Source organism: Anoplophora glabripennis, unplaced genomic scaffold (genome assembly GCF_000390285.2).
Source record: "Anoplophora glabripennis isolate ALB-LARVAE unplaced genomic scaffold, Agla_2.0 scaffold1274, whole genome shotgun sequence".
NCBI lineage: Eukaryota > Metazoa > Arthropoda > Insecta > Coleoptera > Cerambycidae > Anoplophora > Anoplophora glabripennis.
Genome location: NW_019417352.1, coordinates 22,302 through 41,795, shown reverse-complemented (window position 1 = coordinate 41,795; position 19,494 = coordinate 22,302). Strand labels below are relative to the sequence as shown.

At 38.5% G+C, this 19,494-nt stretch overlaps 2 protein-coding genes across 2 annotated transcripts; one reads left to right on the top strand and one right to left on the bottom strand.

The window, feature by feature from the left end:
• Window positions 1-10,033: 10,033 nt before the first annotated feature.
• On the bottom strand, window positions 10,034-10,363 carry LOC108913479. The gene has a single exon (XM_018719033.1). The coding sequence runs from the start codon at window positions 10,361-10,363 to the stop codon at window positions 10,034-10,036; it is 330 nt and encodes a 109-aa protein (XP_018574549.1).
• Window positions 10,364-16,417: 6,054 nt separating this feature from the next.
• LOC108913478 lies at window positions 16,418-16,996 on the top strand. The gene has a single exon (XM_018719031.1). It carries the CDS (start codon window positions 16,418-16,420, stop codon window positions 16,994-16,996), a length of 579 nt encoding a protein of 192 aa, XP_018574547.1.
• Window positions 16,997-19,494: the final 2,498 nt, after the last annotated feature.

Here is a 19,494-nt window from a genome sequence, read left to right as displayed (position 1 = left end):
GATTTTATTACATTAACTTTATAATGATATTCATAATAATTAGTAAATATGTTGTCTATACAACTTCTTGAACTTGAAGTAATTCGGGTATATTCATCAATAGTATGAAATACATTAAAAGAGTTCAACAATAATATTAAGTCACTTTTTGACTTTTTGTTTCCAGCAAAATCAATATTAAAATCACCCACGATAAAAATTAGTTTATTCTCTTCCACTATATTTATTAATAACTCTTCCATTTTGTTCAAAAATAGTTCAACGTTTGCGCCTGGTGGTCTGTAGATTGTTATTATTAAAACTTTATGTTTACTTACAGTGAATTCTGCCACAGCACATTCAAATTCATAAATTACAGATAAACTGTTTAACTCTTTTCTTGGTTTTCCTTGGATACAGTTTTTACCATATATTGCTGCACCACCGTGTTGTCCATGAGATCGACAGAAATACGACACTAATTTAAATTCACTAATACCATAACACTGCAATTCAACTTCTGATTTCCAATGCTCCGTAATCGCCAAGAAAATACACTCTGGAAATTCACATATAAATGCACTTAACTCATCAATACAGTTTCCTATTGATTGTACGTTTTGATGTATCAGACTAACTTTTTTACTTTTTAACGATTTGGGTTCACTTTCTTTCATTGGAGAAAAAAATTGAACATGTTTACTTTAGAGTCTAGTGGCCAAAAAACTGGATTTTTCGCTTGTTCCTCTAAATTTATCGACAAACCTACTTTAAATGCGCTTTGAAATTTTTGAAAAACATTTTGTTTTTCTACTACTATATCTGCGTCTGGGTCATTTGTACATTTATTTTTAATCGCATCTTTTAATGTTTGTTCTGTCATTTGCGGATCTAGTCTAGATACAAAAAATCATATTTTGCGAGGAATTCCTTTAATATTACTTGTGTCGTGTGATGTTCCATAGAACAGGGGTTTTCTATTTTTATTGCTGATGTTCTTTTGTCTACTTTTTACCCGCCATTCTTCATCCTTTTCTCTGTGAAATGTTGACTCATTCTTCTGCGCACTTACAATTGTTTCATCGCTTTGATTGCTGGATGAACTCGTTGTTGGACCTTGCCTAACGTCCGAGATATCAGCTACAGATTGTGGATTTTCGGAAGGCTGTATATATATATAATTGAATATATTTATTTTCTTGGGTATAAGGTTCTTGTCTGATAGGCCATTAAAAAATGAAGAAAGAAAAACACCAGAAAACTTTTTACTCTTAACGTTTCGTTCCCGATCAGGAACTTTATCAAAAGATTTTTAATATTCACATGTATTACAAGTCAAATTACATATTTTAAAACCTAAAAATATACAAAAACATACAATTACATTATTATCGAAAACAATTAATTTTGTTTGTACGTACCTAAACAACCATTCCATACAATTTTTAAAATTTAATTGTTAAAAATATAGAAGAGAATTTTTTATTTTGTTTGTCATCTTTCTTTTTTTTTCCTTATTTTAAAATAAGCTTCAATTTGCATTTTAATTGGAAATTTGTTATAAATAGTGTTAATTTAGAAAACTTCAATGCTGATGTGAGGATACGATGACACTGCCATGAGAAACAAAACGCGATAATTTGAGCAAGTTGTACGCCTGGTGGCGAATTTTTGTAAAATTGAAAAACAAGAGACATCTAGGAGATTTATTGGGGACCAGAAATTAAATAGTACAGAAAACATAAAGTTCAAAAATTGGATTTATTAAACCGATTTGTGAATAAATAAATTAAAATATTGAAAATAATTACGTTTATTTAATTAAATTTTTAAATTTTAAATTTGACTTAAATTTTTAATATCAGTTTTGTCATGAATACTACTTTTATTCGCCACCAGGCGTATAACTTGCTCAAATTATCGCGTTTTGCTTCTCATGGCAGTGTCATCGTATCCTCACATCAGCATTGAAGTTTTCGAAATTAACACTATTTATAACAAATTTCCAATTAAAATGCAAATTGAAGCTAATTTTAAAATAAGGAAAAAAAAAGAAAGATGACAAACAAAATAAAAAATTCACTATATTTTTAACAATTAAATTTTAAAAATTGTATGGAATGGTTGTTTAGGTTTTAAAATATGTAATTTGACTTGTAATACATGTGAATATTAAAAATCTTTTGATAAAGTTCCTGATCGGGAACGAAACGTTAAGAGTAAAAAGTTTTCTGGTGTTTTTCTTTCTTCATTTTTTAATGGCCTATCAGACAAGAACCTTATACCCAAGAAAATAAATATATTCAATTATATATATATACAGCCTTCCGAAAATCCACAATCTGTAGCTGATATCTCGGACGTTAGGCAAGGTCCAACAACGAGTTCATCCAGCAATCAAAGCGATGAAACAATTGTAAGTGCGCAGAAGAATGAGTCAACATTTCACAGAGAAAAGGATGAAGAATGGCGGGTAAAAAGTAGACAAAAGAACATCAGCAATAAAAATAGAAAACCCCTGTTCTATGGAACATCACACGACACAAGTAATATTAAAGGAATTCCTCGCAAAATATGATTTTTTGTATCTAGACTAGATCCGCAAATGACAGAACAAACATTAAAAGATGCGATTAAAAATAAATGTACAAATGACCCAGACGCAGATATAGTAGTAGAAAAACAAAATGTTTTTCAAAAATTTCAAAGCGCATTTAAAGTAGGTTTGTCGATAAATTTAGAGGAACAAGCGAAAAATCCAGTTTTTTGGCCACTAGACTCTAAAGTAAACATGTTCAATTTTTTTCTCCAACAAAAGAAAGTGAACCCAAATCGTTAAAAAGTAAAAAAGTTAGTCTGATACATCAAAACGTACAATCAATAGGAAACTGTATTGATGAGTTAAGTGCATTTATATGTGAATTTCCAGAGTGTATTTTCTTGGCGATTACGGAGCATTGGAAATCAGAAGTTGAATTGCAGTGTTATGGTATTAGTGAATTTAAATTAGTGTCGTATTTCTGTCGATCTCATGGACAACACGGTGGTGCAGCAATATATGGTAAAAATTGTATCCAAGGAAAACCAAGAAAAGAGTTAAACAGTTTATCTGTAATTTATGAATTTGAATGTGCTGTGGCAGAATTCACAATAAGTAAACATAAAGTTTTAATAATAACAATCTACAGACCACCAGGCGCAAACGTTGAACTATTTTTGAACAAAATGGAAGAGTTATTAATAAATATAGTGGAAGAGAATAAACTAATTTTTATCGTGGGTGATTTTAATATTGATTTTGCTGGAAACAAAAAGTCAAAAAGTGACTTAATATTATTGTTGAACTCTTTTAATGTATTTCATACTATTGATGAATATACCCGAATTACTTCAAGTTCAAGAAGTTGTATAGACAACATATTTACTAATTATTATGAATATCATTATAAAGTTAATGTAATAAAATCTTGTATATCTGACCATACAACGCAAAAAATAGAATTCTTTCTAGAAAACTACTTACAGAACCCTGTATATCGTAGATTTTTCTCAGAAGAGAATAAATTAAAATTTGTAAATAAACTACAAGCCCAAACTTGGGACCATGTATTAAACTGTAACAANACTCACGAGACGAGAGATGTCTTTATTATGTTCCATTAGACAATTTTACAATAATCTAGCGGATAGGACTTTTTTCGAGTAAAAATTTAATTTGCTTGGTCTATATAGTTTTAAATATATTTTAAACAATAAAATAATATTTTATTTAATTATATGCCTATTAATTGTTAACATCTAGGTCATTGTCTACAAGTAGACAATTGTATTTTTTACGTCGCAATTGTCTACCTGGCCATCCCTGCTCTGTATATACAGGGTTCAGTTTAAAATTATATGGTTACACAATGTTTCTTTAGCACTGGCGGACTTGCTACCCTAGTGTCTGAATATCACCGTCTGTTCGCACTGGTTAAAGGCACCGAGTTCGATAGTGTACGGTACGATAAGCCTTAGAAACTTTTGCATGAATGGCAGCGTAAGAGCTGAATTTGTGAATAGCAGCGTGAAAGGTGTGTGCGAATGGCAGCAAATTTGTGAGCATTGTGGTCGGTTTGTTAATTTTATGTATATGATTTTCTAAAAAATTGTGAGCTTTATTTAGTTTTTTAGATTGGAATATAAGTTGTGCAATGCCTTTGTTGCTTATACAATACAAGTTTGCAAAATCGAATCTGGCCAGACTGTGTTCTCAATCCAAATTCTTGCTTTTTATGATTGCTATTGCCAATACATTATTGGTACTTTTGGATATAATAAAGCAATTTAACACAATTTTTGCAATTACCTGAGTTAGATATCTCCAAAAAATCAAAAACCAACCCTAGTTAGATTTCCTCCAAAAAAATCAGTAAAAACCGAGCACAATGCTCACACTTACCCTTCAGGCATACTGCCGAGGCCCGTGCATCTTCGACGAATACTTTCTAAAGTTACCCAGCTCCTAAAGCTATCATAAACTAGCACTCCACGGAGGCAGTGTACCAATAAGTTCCTCAAGCTCTCTAAGGAAGCCTCTACACATAAAAAACTGTAGTGCCTAGCCACACAAAGACAGTGAGAAAGACACCAGAGTCCCAGACACGTGAAAAGATCCTAAGATCTTAAAAACAAAGGCAAATCTTGAACTCTTTCAGGGTCAGATGAAACCCTCTTTGAACTTTAAATAAATGCAGTATTTACACTGTAAAATATCGGTCTGAGTGAAAGTTGAGTGAATTCATTGTGTGAAATTATTGAGTACATTTTCAGTCAATATTGGGCATTTTAATAATTTTACACATTTTTAATAATATTTGAACTAAAACTGATAGTTTCACTCATAAAATTTTAGTTGTAGGTACCTACTCATATTAATAGAGGAAAATTTCACTCAATGTGGTGGACAGAAATTGATACATTATTGAGTGACAATAATTCCAATTTTATTTTTCTTACAGTCTAACAACATTGTTGGACTACAAATTAGAGCGTTCCTAGCATCACACTCTCATCAATATGGAGGAAGAGCAAAGGACTTAGTTATCTAACTATGTCGGCCCTTTCTAGCGTCGACAAGGAGGAGGCGCATGAGTCTGCTGGAAGTCCCTTTATCAGCGAGCAGACGAATAACCCGGCACCGTTGGTTGTTCTAGTTCTGAGAACGACCTCCCTAGAAATGAGTAAAGTATCCGTCCGAGCGCGCATTAAGTATATTTATATGAAATGAGGGTGCGCAACACGGCCTCTGATTGGCTAGAGACACAAACTACTTTTTAAAACTCATTTATTTGCAACGTAATAAACGTTATCTCATAGGACCAAATGGGACTAAAAGCACGACGCGACGGTTTGGATGAATTTTAGTTCCAGAAAGTTCCAAGCGAGCAGCTGTGCGGTACGGACGTGTTTTGTGCAGTTAAGCAGTGAGTGTCTAGTGCGAGGAACAATGAAGTGGAGGCCCCACAAAAAATTATTACCTGCTTCTATTCTATTTCTACCTGAAAAGAATTCTATCAATTTTTCATTATTAATAACTGACGTAATCTCAGATTAAGCAGAGAGGCCGCCGAAATTTTTATTTCAGGTATCAGTGCTGCGGAGGAAGGCACTATGTCTCGATTTCCGACCCCGATGGAGAGCGACCGCTCGAGCAGTAGCGAGGCCGGCGACAGGAGGCCAGCAACAGCAAGCTGAGCACCCCCGGTTTCGTTGTAGAAAATACGAGCCGCGAGAACGAACTGGCAGCCGAGAATGCGGGGGATGATAGACGAGCTAAGACTACAACGCAAGACCTCCAGAAACGGTCGCATGAGTATATTGCCATTGATAAAATAAGATAAGAAGTAATTATAAAGACACAATTTAATTATTTGTAAATGTTTATATATTAATATTTTTGAAAACCGTAACAAGCTGCTAAATGCCCTCAGAAGATAACAAGTCCCCCAGGGAGTCAAACGAGGCAAGCCAGGCAACACGTCTGGCTCCGAGGATGAGCCCAGTAAGACTAAAAAGAAACCGATAAAGACGGTCGAACAAAAGATCGTCGAGGAGTTCGAGACCAGGCCAGCGGCATCGGAAAGCGCGGCTCCCGCCGAGAAGGTGGAAAAAATTACACCGCTGATTCTTCGTAAGAAGGAATAATGGTCTGGAGCCTGACTAACAAGAAGATAAATTATAGCAGAGCCAGGTTAACAGGTGAAGGCATTGCCATTCACCCGCCAACTATTTTAAATACGCGCGCCAGGATTTTATGACCTCGGATGGAGCGAGGTTGAACGGGATTATCGCTTCTTACCCATTTTATCGCTGTAGGCCTGGACGCCTCATAAAGGTAGACCCTTTCCCCATCATCGCGGACACTAACGTGGCTGGGTTCAATCAGTTCGTGGGGCATCCTTCTGCCCTGGCGGGTCCCGCGTACGTCAGCTGTGGCTGCAGTACTGCTCTGATGAGGGTAAGCTTATTCCGCAGGCAGAGACGCAACACTGCTCAGAAGCGGATAAAACTTCTCCCTCGGATGTTGAACAGGTGCGGTGACAGTAGGGCCTGTTTCAACGTCTCGATAGGTGGATATGACTTCCACCTTCGCACGCAGCTTCCTGCCTCTGAGGAAGAACTCCACCAGTTTGATCAGTCTGACAGGGTAGCCAAAGTCGAGCATCTTTGTCAGAAACCCATCGTGCCAGATCCTTTCAAAGGCCTTGGCGACGTCCAGGAAGACTGCTACGGTGGAAGCTTGGTTGTTGAAACCTGCGGACTGATGTTCTACTAACCAGACTAACCTGAGAATCTGCTGCTCCGTTGAATATTCGCTACGGTAGGCGAACTGCTCGTCAGGGATGACTAGCAATTCGTCCGAGTTCTCACGTAGTTTGGTGAGGATGATCCTCTGCTACCTTGCTCATCATCGGATGGGCGTGTAACTGACAGTAAAGTTTAGATTATTACCTGGTTTCGAGAAGATGACGTCGACTTTTTTCCACCTGGCGGGGAATCCTTGCAATCTCAGGATGGCTTTGACGATGTTGAGCAGCGCCATCACTCCCTTGTGGAGGAGTTTTCCGAGTATTCGGCTTCCGATGTGGTCACATCTAGGTGCCTTGCGGGAGTTAAGGTGCTGCAAGATATCCCTCACCTCCTCGGGTGTTGCCAGCCTGATGTCGCCGTAAGCGTCGTTCCACCTCATCGGAGTGGTCCTTGTCTTCGTCATAAAGAAGGTTTTCTCTACACTTTAATTCAAGGCCGTCAGCGAATGTTTTGGCCTTTTCATACCTGGTTCTCTCCGTGAATCGGAGACGTCGGCTTCCGGATAGTCCTCAGTGCCAGTTGCATCGTCAACAGGCTTCAATCTTCGGGATTTAGTGACTCCAGATATCGCTGCTACGAGTCCTGGTAGTGTTCCTCTAGGACTGCTTTTACGGGGCGTATGCCGTCCTTGTCTTTTCCCCGCACATCTTTCCCTGATTAGGTCCAGCAATATAAGAGGTAACTCACCTGCATAGTTCGCTATCCTCTCCGTCATCTCCGTGGTGCTGGTTTTCAAGGCGGTGTGGATATCCGTCTCAAAGTTCACGATAGCCGTTTCCAGGTTCGTGATGATACGGATCACGGGAATGGGTGCGCAGATTCGTTTTCTGCACGGAATCGGACCCAGTCTGTCCGCCTTTCGGCGGTGCCTCGCCGCGACGTTCGTTTCTTAGGGTTAAGAGAATGGGGGCGTGGTTAGTCGCCCCTTCGTAGTGCGTTGCTAGATCGACAGCTATCGATATTGCCCTGAGCAAAGCCACATCCAACACGTTTGGTCTTCCAACTGCACCGTAGTACGTCGGTCCATTGTGTCTGTACGCTGTAACGTCCTTGTTGTTCTACAAGAATTGCAGAAGCACAATGCCACGTGTGGTGGTGGTCGTGCTGTGCCATTTTTTGTTGCATTAAAATCCCCGATAGCTTTCGGGTCACGTCCACGGTCACGATTTGGGAACACGTCTCTAGGACCGCACGCAAATTGTGATAGGTGAGCGGAAGATGAGGGGGCTGATAACAAGTCACCACGGCGATGTCTTCGTACATGCAAATACGCACCGCAGCGGCTTCCAAGTTTTCTAACTGAAGAACTTGCAACATATGATGATCTATACCTTTTTTTATGAGCAGGGCCATGCGTCATCCGTGCCTGTTTCGGTCCCTACGATGCACTAGGTAGCTAGGAATCCTAACAGTGCATGAGTCCTCTACTTTGGTCTCTTATATCGCCGTCACGTCCACGTATAGACGGGGTAAGAGCTCCTTGAGTTCTATTTTTTACCCCCAGAATCCGTCGACATTCCAGGAGGCAATTCTGAGGGACGTCAAACTTTTCAGAGGGTCATCTATTCCTGTAGAAGAGATGGCAAACATCGCAGAGTACATTTCCAACATCTGCATCAGCATGCTGGTTACATTTGCGGGCTCTGCACCCCGATTGGTTTTGGGGACTCTCTTGGGTGTCACGGCGGCGGCGGCGCGGCGACCTATGTTAGTCGCGTAGTATGTCTGCGTTTCTTACGTACCAAGGCGGGGTGGTGGCCGTTTGTAGGGCTATGTTTTCCACAGCCTGAATTGATTTTAGGTGGCTTTTTGTCACTTGTACCACACGACGCGACATGCGGTTTCCACGTGAGTAGCTGGTCCATCGTTACGCCCAGGTATTGTGTCTGTCGGTCCCAGGAGAGGGGCTCCTGGGATAGTGTCAGTATGTCAAGGTCTTGGGGGATTTTACGTTTCGTGCTATACTTTTGTCGGGGTTAATTTTGACTTTCCACCTGTTGCACTAGGTTTCAAGTTGGTCTAATGAATTTTGAAGAAGGGTAGTGATGCGTCTTGAGTTTATGGATTGTGCGGTTATTGTCAAGTCGTCGTCGTCGTCGTCGTAAAGGTATATGTTTGGATTTGGGAGGTGTCGTATGTCTGAGTTGTACATAGTGTAGAGGTGTGAGGATATGACGGTGCCTTGGGGGACACCCGCTTCCATGGGATGGATTACGGAGAAGGGATTTTGGATATGGATACGGAATTTTCGGTGGTGGAGATAGGACTTAATGAGTTTGATAAAGGATAGCAATACCCCATGTGAGCATTTTCATCACTAGGCCTTCATGCCGAACCGTATCGAAGGCTTTTGCGACATCCAAAAAGACAGCTCCAGTGAACTATCTCTTGTTGAAGGCCGCCGTGATGTGTTCTGTGAGGCGTAGAATTTGGAGTTCGGTGGAGTGACTGTGGCGGAAAGCGAACTGTTCGTTAGGAATGACTCTCAGTTCCTCGGAGTAGGTTTTTAGGCAGGTGAGGATTATTTTTTCTACCACTTTACTCACAGCTGGGAGTAGGTTGATGGGCCGGTAGTTGGATGGGAAGGTGTGGTCTTTGTTAGATTTTGGAATAAGTATTATGTGTGCTGTTTTCCAGTGTGTAGGGAATTGTCTGAGTCTGAATGTAATGTTTGTTATATTGAGCAGGGCCATGAGGCCTTTGTGTGGTAATCTTTTTAGTGTAGTGTTGTGTATTTGGTTTGGTCCGGGAGCTTTTCTGTTTTTTAGGCGCCGTAATATTTGTTTGAATTCGTCAGGGGTTGCAGGTTGTGTAATGTCGTTGTCGACATATCGGCCCCGCGGTCAGCCGCCTCTTTGAATTCCTCGTCCTCGTCTGGCAGCTTCGACTTTTTTCTGGTTCATGTAAACCACCCTTCTGCTGCCGTGGATTGGAGAAATTTTGCGTCGGGCGGGCTGTCGCAGGGCCCTCTGTGTTTTCCAAAGGCCATTGTATTGTGAATCCAGCGACCCCAAGTGTCTGGCCCAGCTTTCCTGGGTCAGGTCACCTAGGACCGCTTTCACCCGTCTGTTAAATATGTTTAAGTCGTGTTTGTGTCGGGGGTGGCGGGTTCGGGTGGCAAGCCGTTTTAAGTGTAGTCTGTCACGTATGAGTTGTCTGGTGTCTTCGGGGAGGGTGCCCTTGGGGTTTGTCAGTCGGGGAACTATTGTCGGAAGGGTCCCCAGTCAGTGAACCTCCTCGTGAAGGTACCTTCACATCCTTGTCTGCGCCCCAAATCCAGCGTGATTGGATTGTGGGCGGTAGACCCATCGTACTCGGCGGATCTTTGGGCAATTAGCGAGATGGATTTTAGAATGGCTATGTCTAGTACGTCGGAAAGACCGATGGGTCCGTAAAACGTGGATTCTGTGGGTCCGAGTATTGTTATGTCGTCATGTGCGTTGTGGTAGTTCAGAAGGCCACGACCTTTTGCAGTCGTGGTCCTGCTGTGCCATATGGGGGACCTCGCGTTGAAGTTCCCGATGGCAATCATTTGGGGACAGGATAGAACCAGTTCTAGGTCAGTGTCAAGTATTGGGAGTCGTGGGGCGTGGTAACAGGACGCCACAACAACGTCTCCATGCCATAGCGATCTCACCGCTATCGCCACGGCCTCGGTATTTTAAGTTTGGCGCCATTGCAGCGGATAGTGCAACGCCACCTCCGTTTTGGTCTCTGTCTGTAAATGTCACAGCCGGGGATGGAAATTCAGGAGGTCTCGCTGAGTTTGGTTTCCTGGGTGGCCATCACGTCTAAGACGCTCACCAGTTCCAACTTTTTTTTGTCATGTCAGCGTAGGATGGTCTGGGAACGGGGGTTGGGGTGATGGTAGGTAATACTGGTTGTCTATGTGTGTTTTTTTGTGTTACGTTTTTTTGTGTTATTGTCTTTGTCAGCTGTGTCTTGGGGTATTTAGGGCACCCCATGTAGTTGGCTGGGTGTGCCCCGACGCAATTTGTACACCTGACAAGGGCCACACTTCACGCACTTTGGCGCCCCCGTACAACGAAACTGACCATGGCCGAATCGCTGACAGCGATGGCACTGAGTGGCGACACGCTGCTGCTATCTGCTGCTGCGTAGAAAGCAGCGGCGGGTTATTTGGAGAATGCCTTCCTGGTCTGATTGGGCCTGAACTAAGACCAGTGGCATCTCCTGTCGATTGTGTCGACTTGACATACGGTGCACTATTGCACCGGGGAAGCCTTGTTATGCGAGGTCGAGTTGGACCTTACTTGGTGAAATTCCCGCGGGAATTCCACGTATCACCACCCTCAGCGTTTTTTCTTCGCTGAGAGTGAAGGCCTTTGTCTGTGTTAATTATTATCTATGGTCTTTGGGAGTGTTAGGGTAGATGGCTATGCCGTCTTTTATCAGTTTGGCCTTGTTATGATAATTAATCGTTAATCGTTAGTAGTTTTCGTATTTGCGTTCAACGTTCTTGTTTTCGTAGGATTACTGGGAACGACTTGACGGGGTTTGTCTGCCTCTTTTTGTGAGTTTTGTTGTGTATTTGTGGTCTATTTTGTGTGTACTTGTGGTCGGTTTAGATGTTTGGGGCGTGTGTTGTTCTGTTTTTTGGTCAGTTTTTTGTGTTTAGGGTCCTCGTCATCGCTAGAGGGGTGGTTTGTCCTGTTTTTTGGTCAGGTTTTTTGTGTTTAGGGTCCTCATCATCGCTAGAGAGCTCTGTCGTGTCCTTTTTGCATTTGTCCGTGCGTGAGAAGGTAGGGAGAGTTGGGTGGAATGTGTGTGTTGTGATGTGTCTGTCTGTTAATTAAGTTGTCAAGTTTGTCGTGTAGTTTAATTGTGTTTTCGTCAGATTGTTTTACCGTTATTTACATGACGGCAATTTGTTTTGCCAATTTCTGTATTTGTATACTTTTGTCTGTCGTTTTGTTCTTTCATTTTGCATATTTGTCGTCTCAGTGTCTTATTTTCGTGTTTTTGTTGCAATTGTTTATCATATAAGTCAGCTTTTGTCGTGGTGTTTAGGGAGTCTGAGGAGGTAGAAGAGGCCATTGAAGAGGATCTCACTGATCGCGTCGTTATCCATGTTGATGTCTTTGTTGTGGTCAGGGTTCGTCATATTTGTCTTGGTGTGTGTGTGTTTGTTTGTACGTGTGTATTGATCGCGTTAGGGGTTCCCTTTTCGGGGGCATACATGGCGTTGTATGTTTTTGTCTGTCTGTTATATTGTTTGTCAAAGTCACAATCGTAGGGAAAAAAGTACACAGTAGAAGTAAAAACCAACTACTTAGTAAAAAGGGACTTACCCTAAGCCTCGTTGCACACTAGATCCGGCTGGCTCTTTCACACATAATTTAATTTCCAAATCGGTTTGGCCCATATTATTAGTCTCAGTTGTATTTTTATCACGACAAGAGATGGATCGTAGACGCATTGCAATTATGTGGCTTGGCTATTGCTGATGTCGCAATAAAAAAAAAACAAAAAATATGAAAAATATCCAAAAAATATGAAAATGCTAAACATGTGTGCAACGGGTGTAACACCCGTTGCACACATGCCGGAACCAGCTAACCAGATCCGATTACCTGGCAGCAAGGTGTACAGAGTCTTATAGCAGCTTTCATGTGTGACGGAAGGAGCTATCCGGCGAATGGCCGCCGGGTTGTAGCCGGTCGCCACCACTGCCAGCCAGGCTGCCGGGTACCGGCTATCCGGCGACCGAAGTGGTAGTAGTGCATAGTTTTGTATTGACGCTTTCACACTTGCCGGGTTCTATCGTCCGGTTTCATTGAAAAGAACAGGACGTGTCAATTATTTTTTTAAATATTTGTACTTAATTATGTTTGTTCGCTACAAGTAGATATAGCATTCTTTATATCACTGCTTGAATCCAGACCAGTCCAGTGGGACAAAACTTTAGCATTTTCATATTTTTTTTATATTTTTCATATTTTTTGTTTTTTTTTATTGCGACATCAGCAATAGCCAAGCCACATAATTGCAATGCGTCTATGATCCATCTCTTGTCGTGATAAAAATGCAACTGAGACTAATAATATCGGCCAAACCGGTTTGGAAATTAAATTATGTGTGAAAGAGCCAGCCGGATCTGGATAGCCGGTCCGACTAGTGTGCAACGAGGCGTAGGCTCGGGTTAGTGTGTGAGGCTTCCACTTCACTATTCACTGCACTACACTGCACACTGCATACCGAACGGGTCGGCTGCTCAATCGGAACTCTGCTGACTGAGCTATACTGTTTTATGGTCTGAAATATGATCCGCCTCTTTAGTATCCGAATTTATAACTACATCGGTTCTGTTAAAAAATATCAACGATTTTTTGTTTAAATTTCGAAATATGTGTAGGCTCATATATCAACTAAAAAATCACAGGACGCCACACAATTTGCTGCTGGGTTGTCAAAATACTGGTCAACATTTATATTACCTAAAATTATATCATAACGTGAGTGATGAAAGACATAAATTTTCTAATATGTCTATAAACTCATCAAAGTTTCTATAGAATTCTGTATATATCTCTAAGAAGCAAAATAGTCTTTTGTATTTTAATATTTATCCACAAAAATTCAATACCATCATCAGAAAAACCTTCTACTGTATCGATCTCCTCCCTTATATAAATTCCCACACCACCCAGTCTGGTTGGCCTATTTTTTTCTAAAAAAATTAAATTCAGGTATTTTTACCACATCTGATATAAATTCATATGATATTTTGGATTTAAACTGATCAATTTTAATTTTATAAAAAAGTAATATGAAGAGTAAATAGCACTGTGATCCGTTGGAAAAGTACACTTAAAATTAATATTACAATTTTTACAGTTTACACATGTTTTCCCTGATTACAGTTTTTCCTTTCGTAAGGTCCTGAACAAATGAGACAAATAGGAGACGTATTTTTTTATATGACAGAATCGTAATCTTTTTGGAGCCTAGCCTAATTTAAAGCAATTATTTTCTTGGGGTTAATCAGTTACTTAAAGCTAAATAATATTTGATCAGAGAATATTTTTCCGACTAGTTCATATAACATAATGAAAGTACGTGAGCCAGTGAGTTTTGAGTTAACAATGATAATGTAGATCTGATAATACACTTTTGTCATCTAGATTTTCGATAAGATTTTAGCAAAGAGAACAGTTTAAAACCAATATTTTCATTTTTCCACTTCATGTTAGATGTTGTATTGCAATTTAAAACTAAAAAGTCCCATCATGTCCCAGTGGAAACATTTTATTCACTTGCGTGCATTGGAAAAGTTCATTCTTTATATTTTTCCACTATTCAAAGAATATCAGTCACAAAAAAACATGCATTTGTTTTTTTAGTTAAACTTTTCTCAACATTTGAAATAACAATAAAATTCAGGTTAGTTTTTAGTCAACAATGAGAACAGCTAATATTTTCGTACTTCAGCTCGGTATTAATGTCCTAACTTCTTATTGTAATATTGTACACTCCCAAAATTAAAAAAATCTTAGGTATTAATATGAAAACTTTTATTCATTTGTCGCATTCTCTTGCCACATGTATCGTGCGCAAACGTAGAGAAACTGTCAGATGATACCGAAGAATTTACAGAAAGCATTTTTGAAGAGACCGGTTGCATACAAAACAAAGATGGTGATGAATTTATTACTGTTAAATAAAGTAGAATTGAATAACAGGAAATTTGTATAAATATAAATCATTATTGCTTCGTATTGTTTACTGTCTTTATTTACATTTATTCATATCACTTTACATTAATTCAGTATATACTTTTACATTCAATAAATGTGACAAAAATAAGACAAAATACCACACGATTATAAATTACAAAATATATACATATATACAATAATCACAATTACAATAGTTACAATTTCATTCTTGTATCGGGAAAAGAACGGGAAAGAACTTTTGCCTAAACTACATGTAAAATGCAGTTTGCGCGCAAATATGTCCCTTCTCAGATGGCAAATTTTGATAAGTAGTTCCGTAGTGATTGCGGCAGAATAAGACCTCAAATCGTATTCTTAGAACACTAAGCAACAGTTAAGAACATTACATGTCTTTGTTGTATTAAATAAATTACAGTTTGTTAGCAAATTTATAAGGATTTTCATATAGGTACGTATATGTTTTTTTGTCAAACATTTAAATTTCTTTTTGTTATTAATTAAACTTCTAATGGACTGCGGCAACATGTTATAAAATTCAGGTGCATAGTAAGTAATAAATCGTTGCGACATTGAGTTATGAACCAACGGCACTATTAAGAATTCATTCAGGTTGTGTCTTGTGAGATAATCGTGAGAGACAGAAGGACATAATTTTATTATTTTGGTAAGTAATTAAGTGCAGAATGCACATATAAATTTCTCACATTTAATATGTTTGTATATAACAATGTGAAGCCGGTGCTGGTAAAGTGTCGGATGTACATGTACGTTTAGAGTTCCGTAATTAAACTCAACTATTTGGGTTTAATTACGGAACTAATTATAACTGGTTTATTGAGGAAAGTGAGTGAAACATACATTGAAGAATTACAATTAGAATAGAAGATCAAAGGTAGGAGCAGTATAATTATAAAATAGCTGTAAGAGTTGATAATAGAAGGACATTGATAGGAGTCAGGTTTCCGACGGGTCGACTGGGATTTGACTTTTTGCGCGGTGTCCGCTGTTATCAGAAGAGATAAGGCTTAGTTCGTGATCGAAAAGACAGGGCCGGCTTAGAGATGGATATCACACGGAAAATGGAAATAGGTCAAACGGATAGCGAAGAATACTCTACGGATGAACAACTAAAGAAGAGAAGATTCGACAGTAAGGATGAAACAGAGCTGTTTGGGAAAAGCAAAAGAATACAAAGAACGCCTACAAAGAAACGAGATGAAGATAAACTAGACAAAATATTAAATATGATTCAGGATATGAAACAGGATCTAAAGGCGGAAATACAACAAATTAAAGTTGATCAAAAAGAATATATTGAAGATATGAAAAAAACTAAAAATCGAAAATGAAGAGCTGAAGAAGGAAAATGAAGATATTCGGGAGGAATTAGCAGAAATTAAGCACACATTGGAAATAGAAAGAGAGAAAAGGAAAAACAACATCGTATTGACTGGGAAGAACATTGATACTACCCAGCCAGAAATGCTAGTAGATGAAATGAGTCAATTCATAGACAGGAATTTAAATGTAAAGGTCCATATAAAGGCAGCATATAAAATATGAAGAAAGATCTGTTTGATAGAACTTACGAATGAACAGGATAAAACTAAAATAATGCAAAATAAACATAAGCTAAAAGAAATTAGAGAGGAGAGGATTTTTATAAATAATGATCTTACTCGTGAGGAGAGAGATATGCAAAAGCAAGTAAGGTTAATAGCAAGGGAAGAGAATACTAAAGGCAATCAGGTTAAAGTGGCTTTCGGCAAAATGTGGTTAAATGACTTGGAATGGAATTGGAATAAAAATAAGAAAAAATTGGAAATATCAGAGGCAAAAAACTAAATGGAGAAGGTTTTGAAGGGGACGTGGCAAAGAAAAAGGTTATGAGTGGGAAAAGCGACGATAAAGAAGTAGAAACAGTAAATATTTTAAGAAGCAAACAAAAACTGGGTAGAGAGGTTGGTAAAACTAAACAAAGTGACATAAATAACAGGAAAGGGAACAAAGTGATACGGAAAAATATGAAACAAAAAAGAAAGAAAAGTGGCGGTAAAGTTGAAATTAATCTAAGAGTAGGGACATGGAATGTCCGGGGGACGTATGAGGAAGGGGCATTAAAACATTTGAGCCGTGAAATAAAAAAAATTAGAGTTGATTTAGTGGCACTACAGGAAACAAAGCAGAAAGGAAACGAAATTGTTGAAATTGAGGACTATATGCTATTTAATAGTGGAGGGAAGAATATAATGCTAGGAACGGGCTTTATGATACATAATAAGTTAAAAGCAGCAGTTATTCAGTTCAAACCGGTGTCGGAAAGAATGTGTATTTTAAGGATGAGAGGGAAATACCAAAAAATGGCTTTCATAAATATACATGCACCAACAGAGGAATCGCAGTTAGACGAAAAAGAAGAATTCTATAATATGCTTGATATGGAATACGATAAGTTGGCAAAATAGGACCTTAAAATAGTTCTGGGAGATGAAAATGCGAAAATTGGGCAAGAAGACATTTTTAGGCCCACAATTGGGAAGTACAGTAAACATAAGGAAAGTAATGAGAATGGACAATTGCTAATTGATTTTGCGAAAGAGTAAGGGATGATAATAAAGAGCACATATTTCGAAAAGAAGGATATATATAAAGGAACGTGGAGATCACCGGATGGGTCTTACATAAACCAGATCGATCATGTGCTTATACAGAAGGAAGAGGAGAAATGTATAAAGGATATAAGAAGCTATAGAGGACCAGACGCTGATTCAGATCACTTTTTGGTGGGAATTAAAATGAGGCAAGAAATTCCAGAGGCGAAAAACAGTAAAAACAAAGATAAATCAAATAGAAAGGTATGCAGATTAGAATCGTTAGAGGAAAAAGAGGCATATAGAAGAGAATTATGTAATAACTTAAATAAGATTCCAGACTCTAAGGATGCTGACACCCTTTGGCAAAACTTAAGAAAAGAAATGACAGAAGTTGTGAAAGAAAATACCAATAGAAGGAACAAAAGAAGTGAAAATGGTTTAATAGAAAATGTGAGGAAGAATTAGAAGGAAAGAGAGAACTAAGATTAGTGATGTTTAAGAATGGAACCGATGAGTCAAAAAGAGCATATAAGAAGCAAAGAGATAAATGTAAAAAACTGCTGCGAGAAAGAAAAAGAGTCTATACAGCGGGGCTACTAGAGGAAATCCAGGAAAACTACAAAAATAAAGAAATAAGAAGATTATGCCACGGAATAAAGCGCGAAAGGGAAGGATATCAGCCTAAACCAGGATATTTGAAAGACAGGANCCAATGGACCTTGTGGAAATAAATGGATTAGTCCATCAAATTGCTCATCAAAATTTAGCTGTGTATACCAAATTTCATTCATTTATCACAACGCGATTGAGAGATATTGCAAAAAAATGATTTCCATTCCTCCCTCTTCAATGGGTCCCTGTGCTTTTAGGAAGCATTTCCGGACCCATGTTCATATGAACTTTTTTACTTAGTTTTGATCATAGAATCGGCCTGATCAGGGTTGGCAGCTAATTATGAGACAACCTGTATAAAAACTTAAATAAGATTCCAGACTCTAAGGATGTTGACACCCTTTGGCAAAACTTAAGAAAAGAAATGACATAAGCTGTGAAAGAAAATACCAATAGAAGGAACAAAAGAAGTGAAAAATGGTTTAATAGAGAATGTGAGGAAGAATTAGAAAGAAGGAGAGAACTAAGATTACTGATGTTTAAGAATGGAACCGATGAGTCAAAAAGAGCATATAAGAAGCAAAGTGATAAATGTAAAAAACTGCTGCGAGAAAGAAAAAGAGCCTATACAGCGGGGCTACTAGAGGAAATCCAGGAAAACTACAAAAATAAAGAAATAAGAAGATTATACCACGGAATAAAGCGCGAAGGGGAAGGATATCAGCCTAAACCAGGATATTTGAAAGACAGTAAAGGGGAATTAATAGGGGACGAGGATGGCATATTGAAACAATGGGAAGAATATTTCAAAAAATTGTTAAATGGAGACGAAGATGAGAGCCAAGAAGCAGAAGTAAATTGGGAAGTTCAGACACGTAATATACAGGAACAAAGAGAAGATACGCCAACATTGACTGAAGTAAAAGATATTATACATAAATTGAAAAACAACAAGAGTACTGGAGAAGATCAGATAGCAGCAGAATGGTTTAAATATGGTGGGGAAAAGTTGGCCAAATGGATTCATAAATTATTGCAACAAATCTGGATACAGGAGAAAATGTCAAAAAATTGGAATGAAGCTATACTCGTACCACGTTTCAAGAAAGGTGATAAAATGCAATGTTCTAGTTACCGTGGAATAGCCCTGCTTAACGTTGCTTATAAAATTCTGTCTTCACATATAAAGAATAAATTAACAGAAAGAATGGAGAAAGAAATAGGTGAGTATCAGTGCGGATTTAGAAAAACAAGATCAGTGGTAGACCAAATTTTTACACTTAGAGAAATCCAAGCAGAGAGTTACGAACATAAAAAAGAGAAACACGTGGCATTTATAGATTTTAAGCAGGCTTACGATCGAGTTAAAAGGAAACAGCTGTATAAAGCATTGAAATGTTTGGGAGTGTATGATAAGCTGGTTAAAATGATTCAACTTACACTGAAGGAGACCAATAATAGAGTAACATGTAAAGGTAAAGTAAGCAATGTCTTTAAAGTAAAGGAAGGACTAAGGCAAGGTGACCCCCTATCAACTACATTATTTAGCTGTGTGTTAGAGTATGCAATGAGAAAGGCCAACCTAAATAGGTCTAGTTTGGTATACCACAAACGACACCAGTGTTTAGCTTTTGCAGATGATGTAGCAATACTGACCAGAAGTAGAAAAGAGTTACAAGAATGCATTTTAAAATTAGAAAAACACGCACTAATAATGGGTTTACAAATAAACCAAGATAAAACGAAATATATGAAAT

What these genes read in the sequence shown, in the direction of transcription:
- LOC108913479 (XM_018719033.1), bottom strand. Translation starts at nt 10,363, where the DNA reads ATGATTGCCATCGGGAACTTCAACGCGAGGTCCCCCATATGGCACAGC.
- LOC108913478 (XM_018719031.1), top strand. Translation starts at nt 16,418, where the DNA reads ATGAGTGGGAAAAGCGACGATAAAGAAGTAGAAACAGTAAATATTTTA.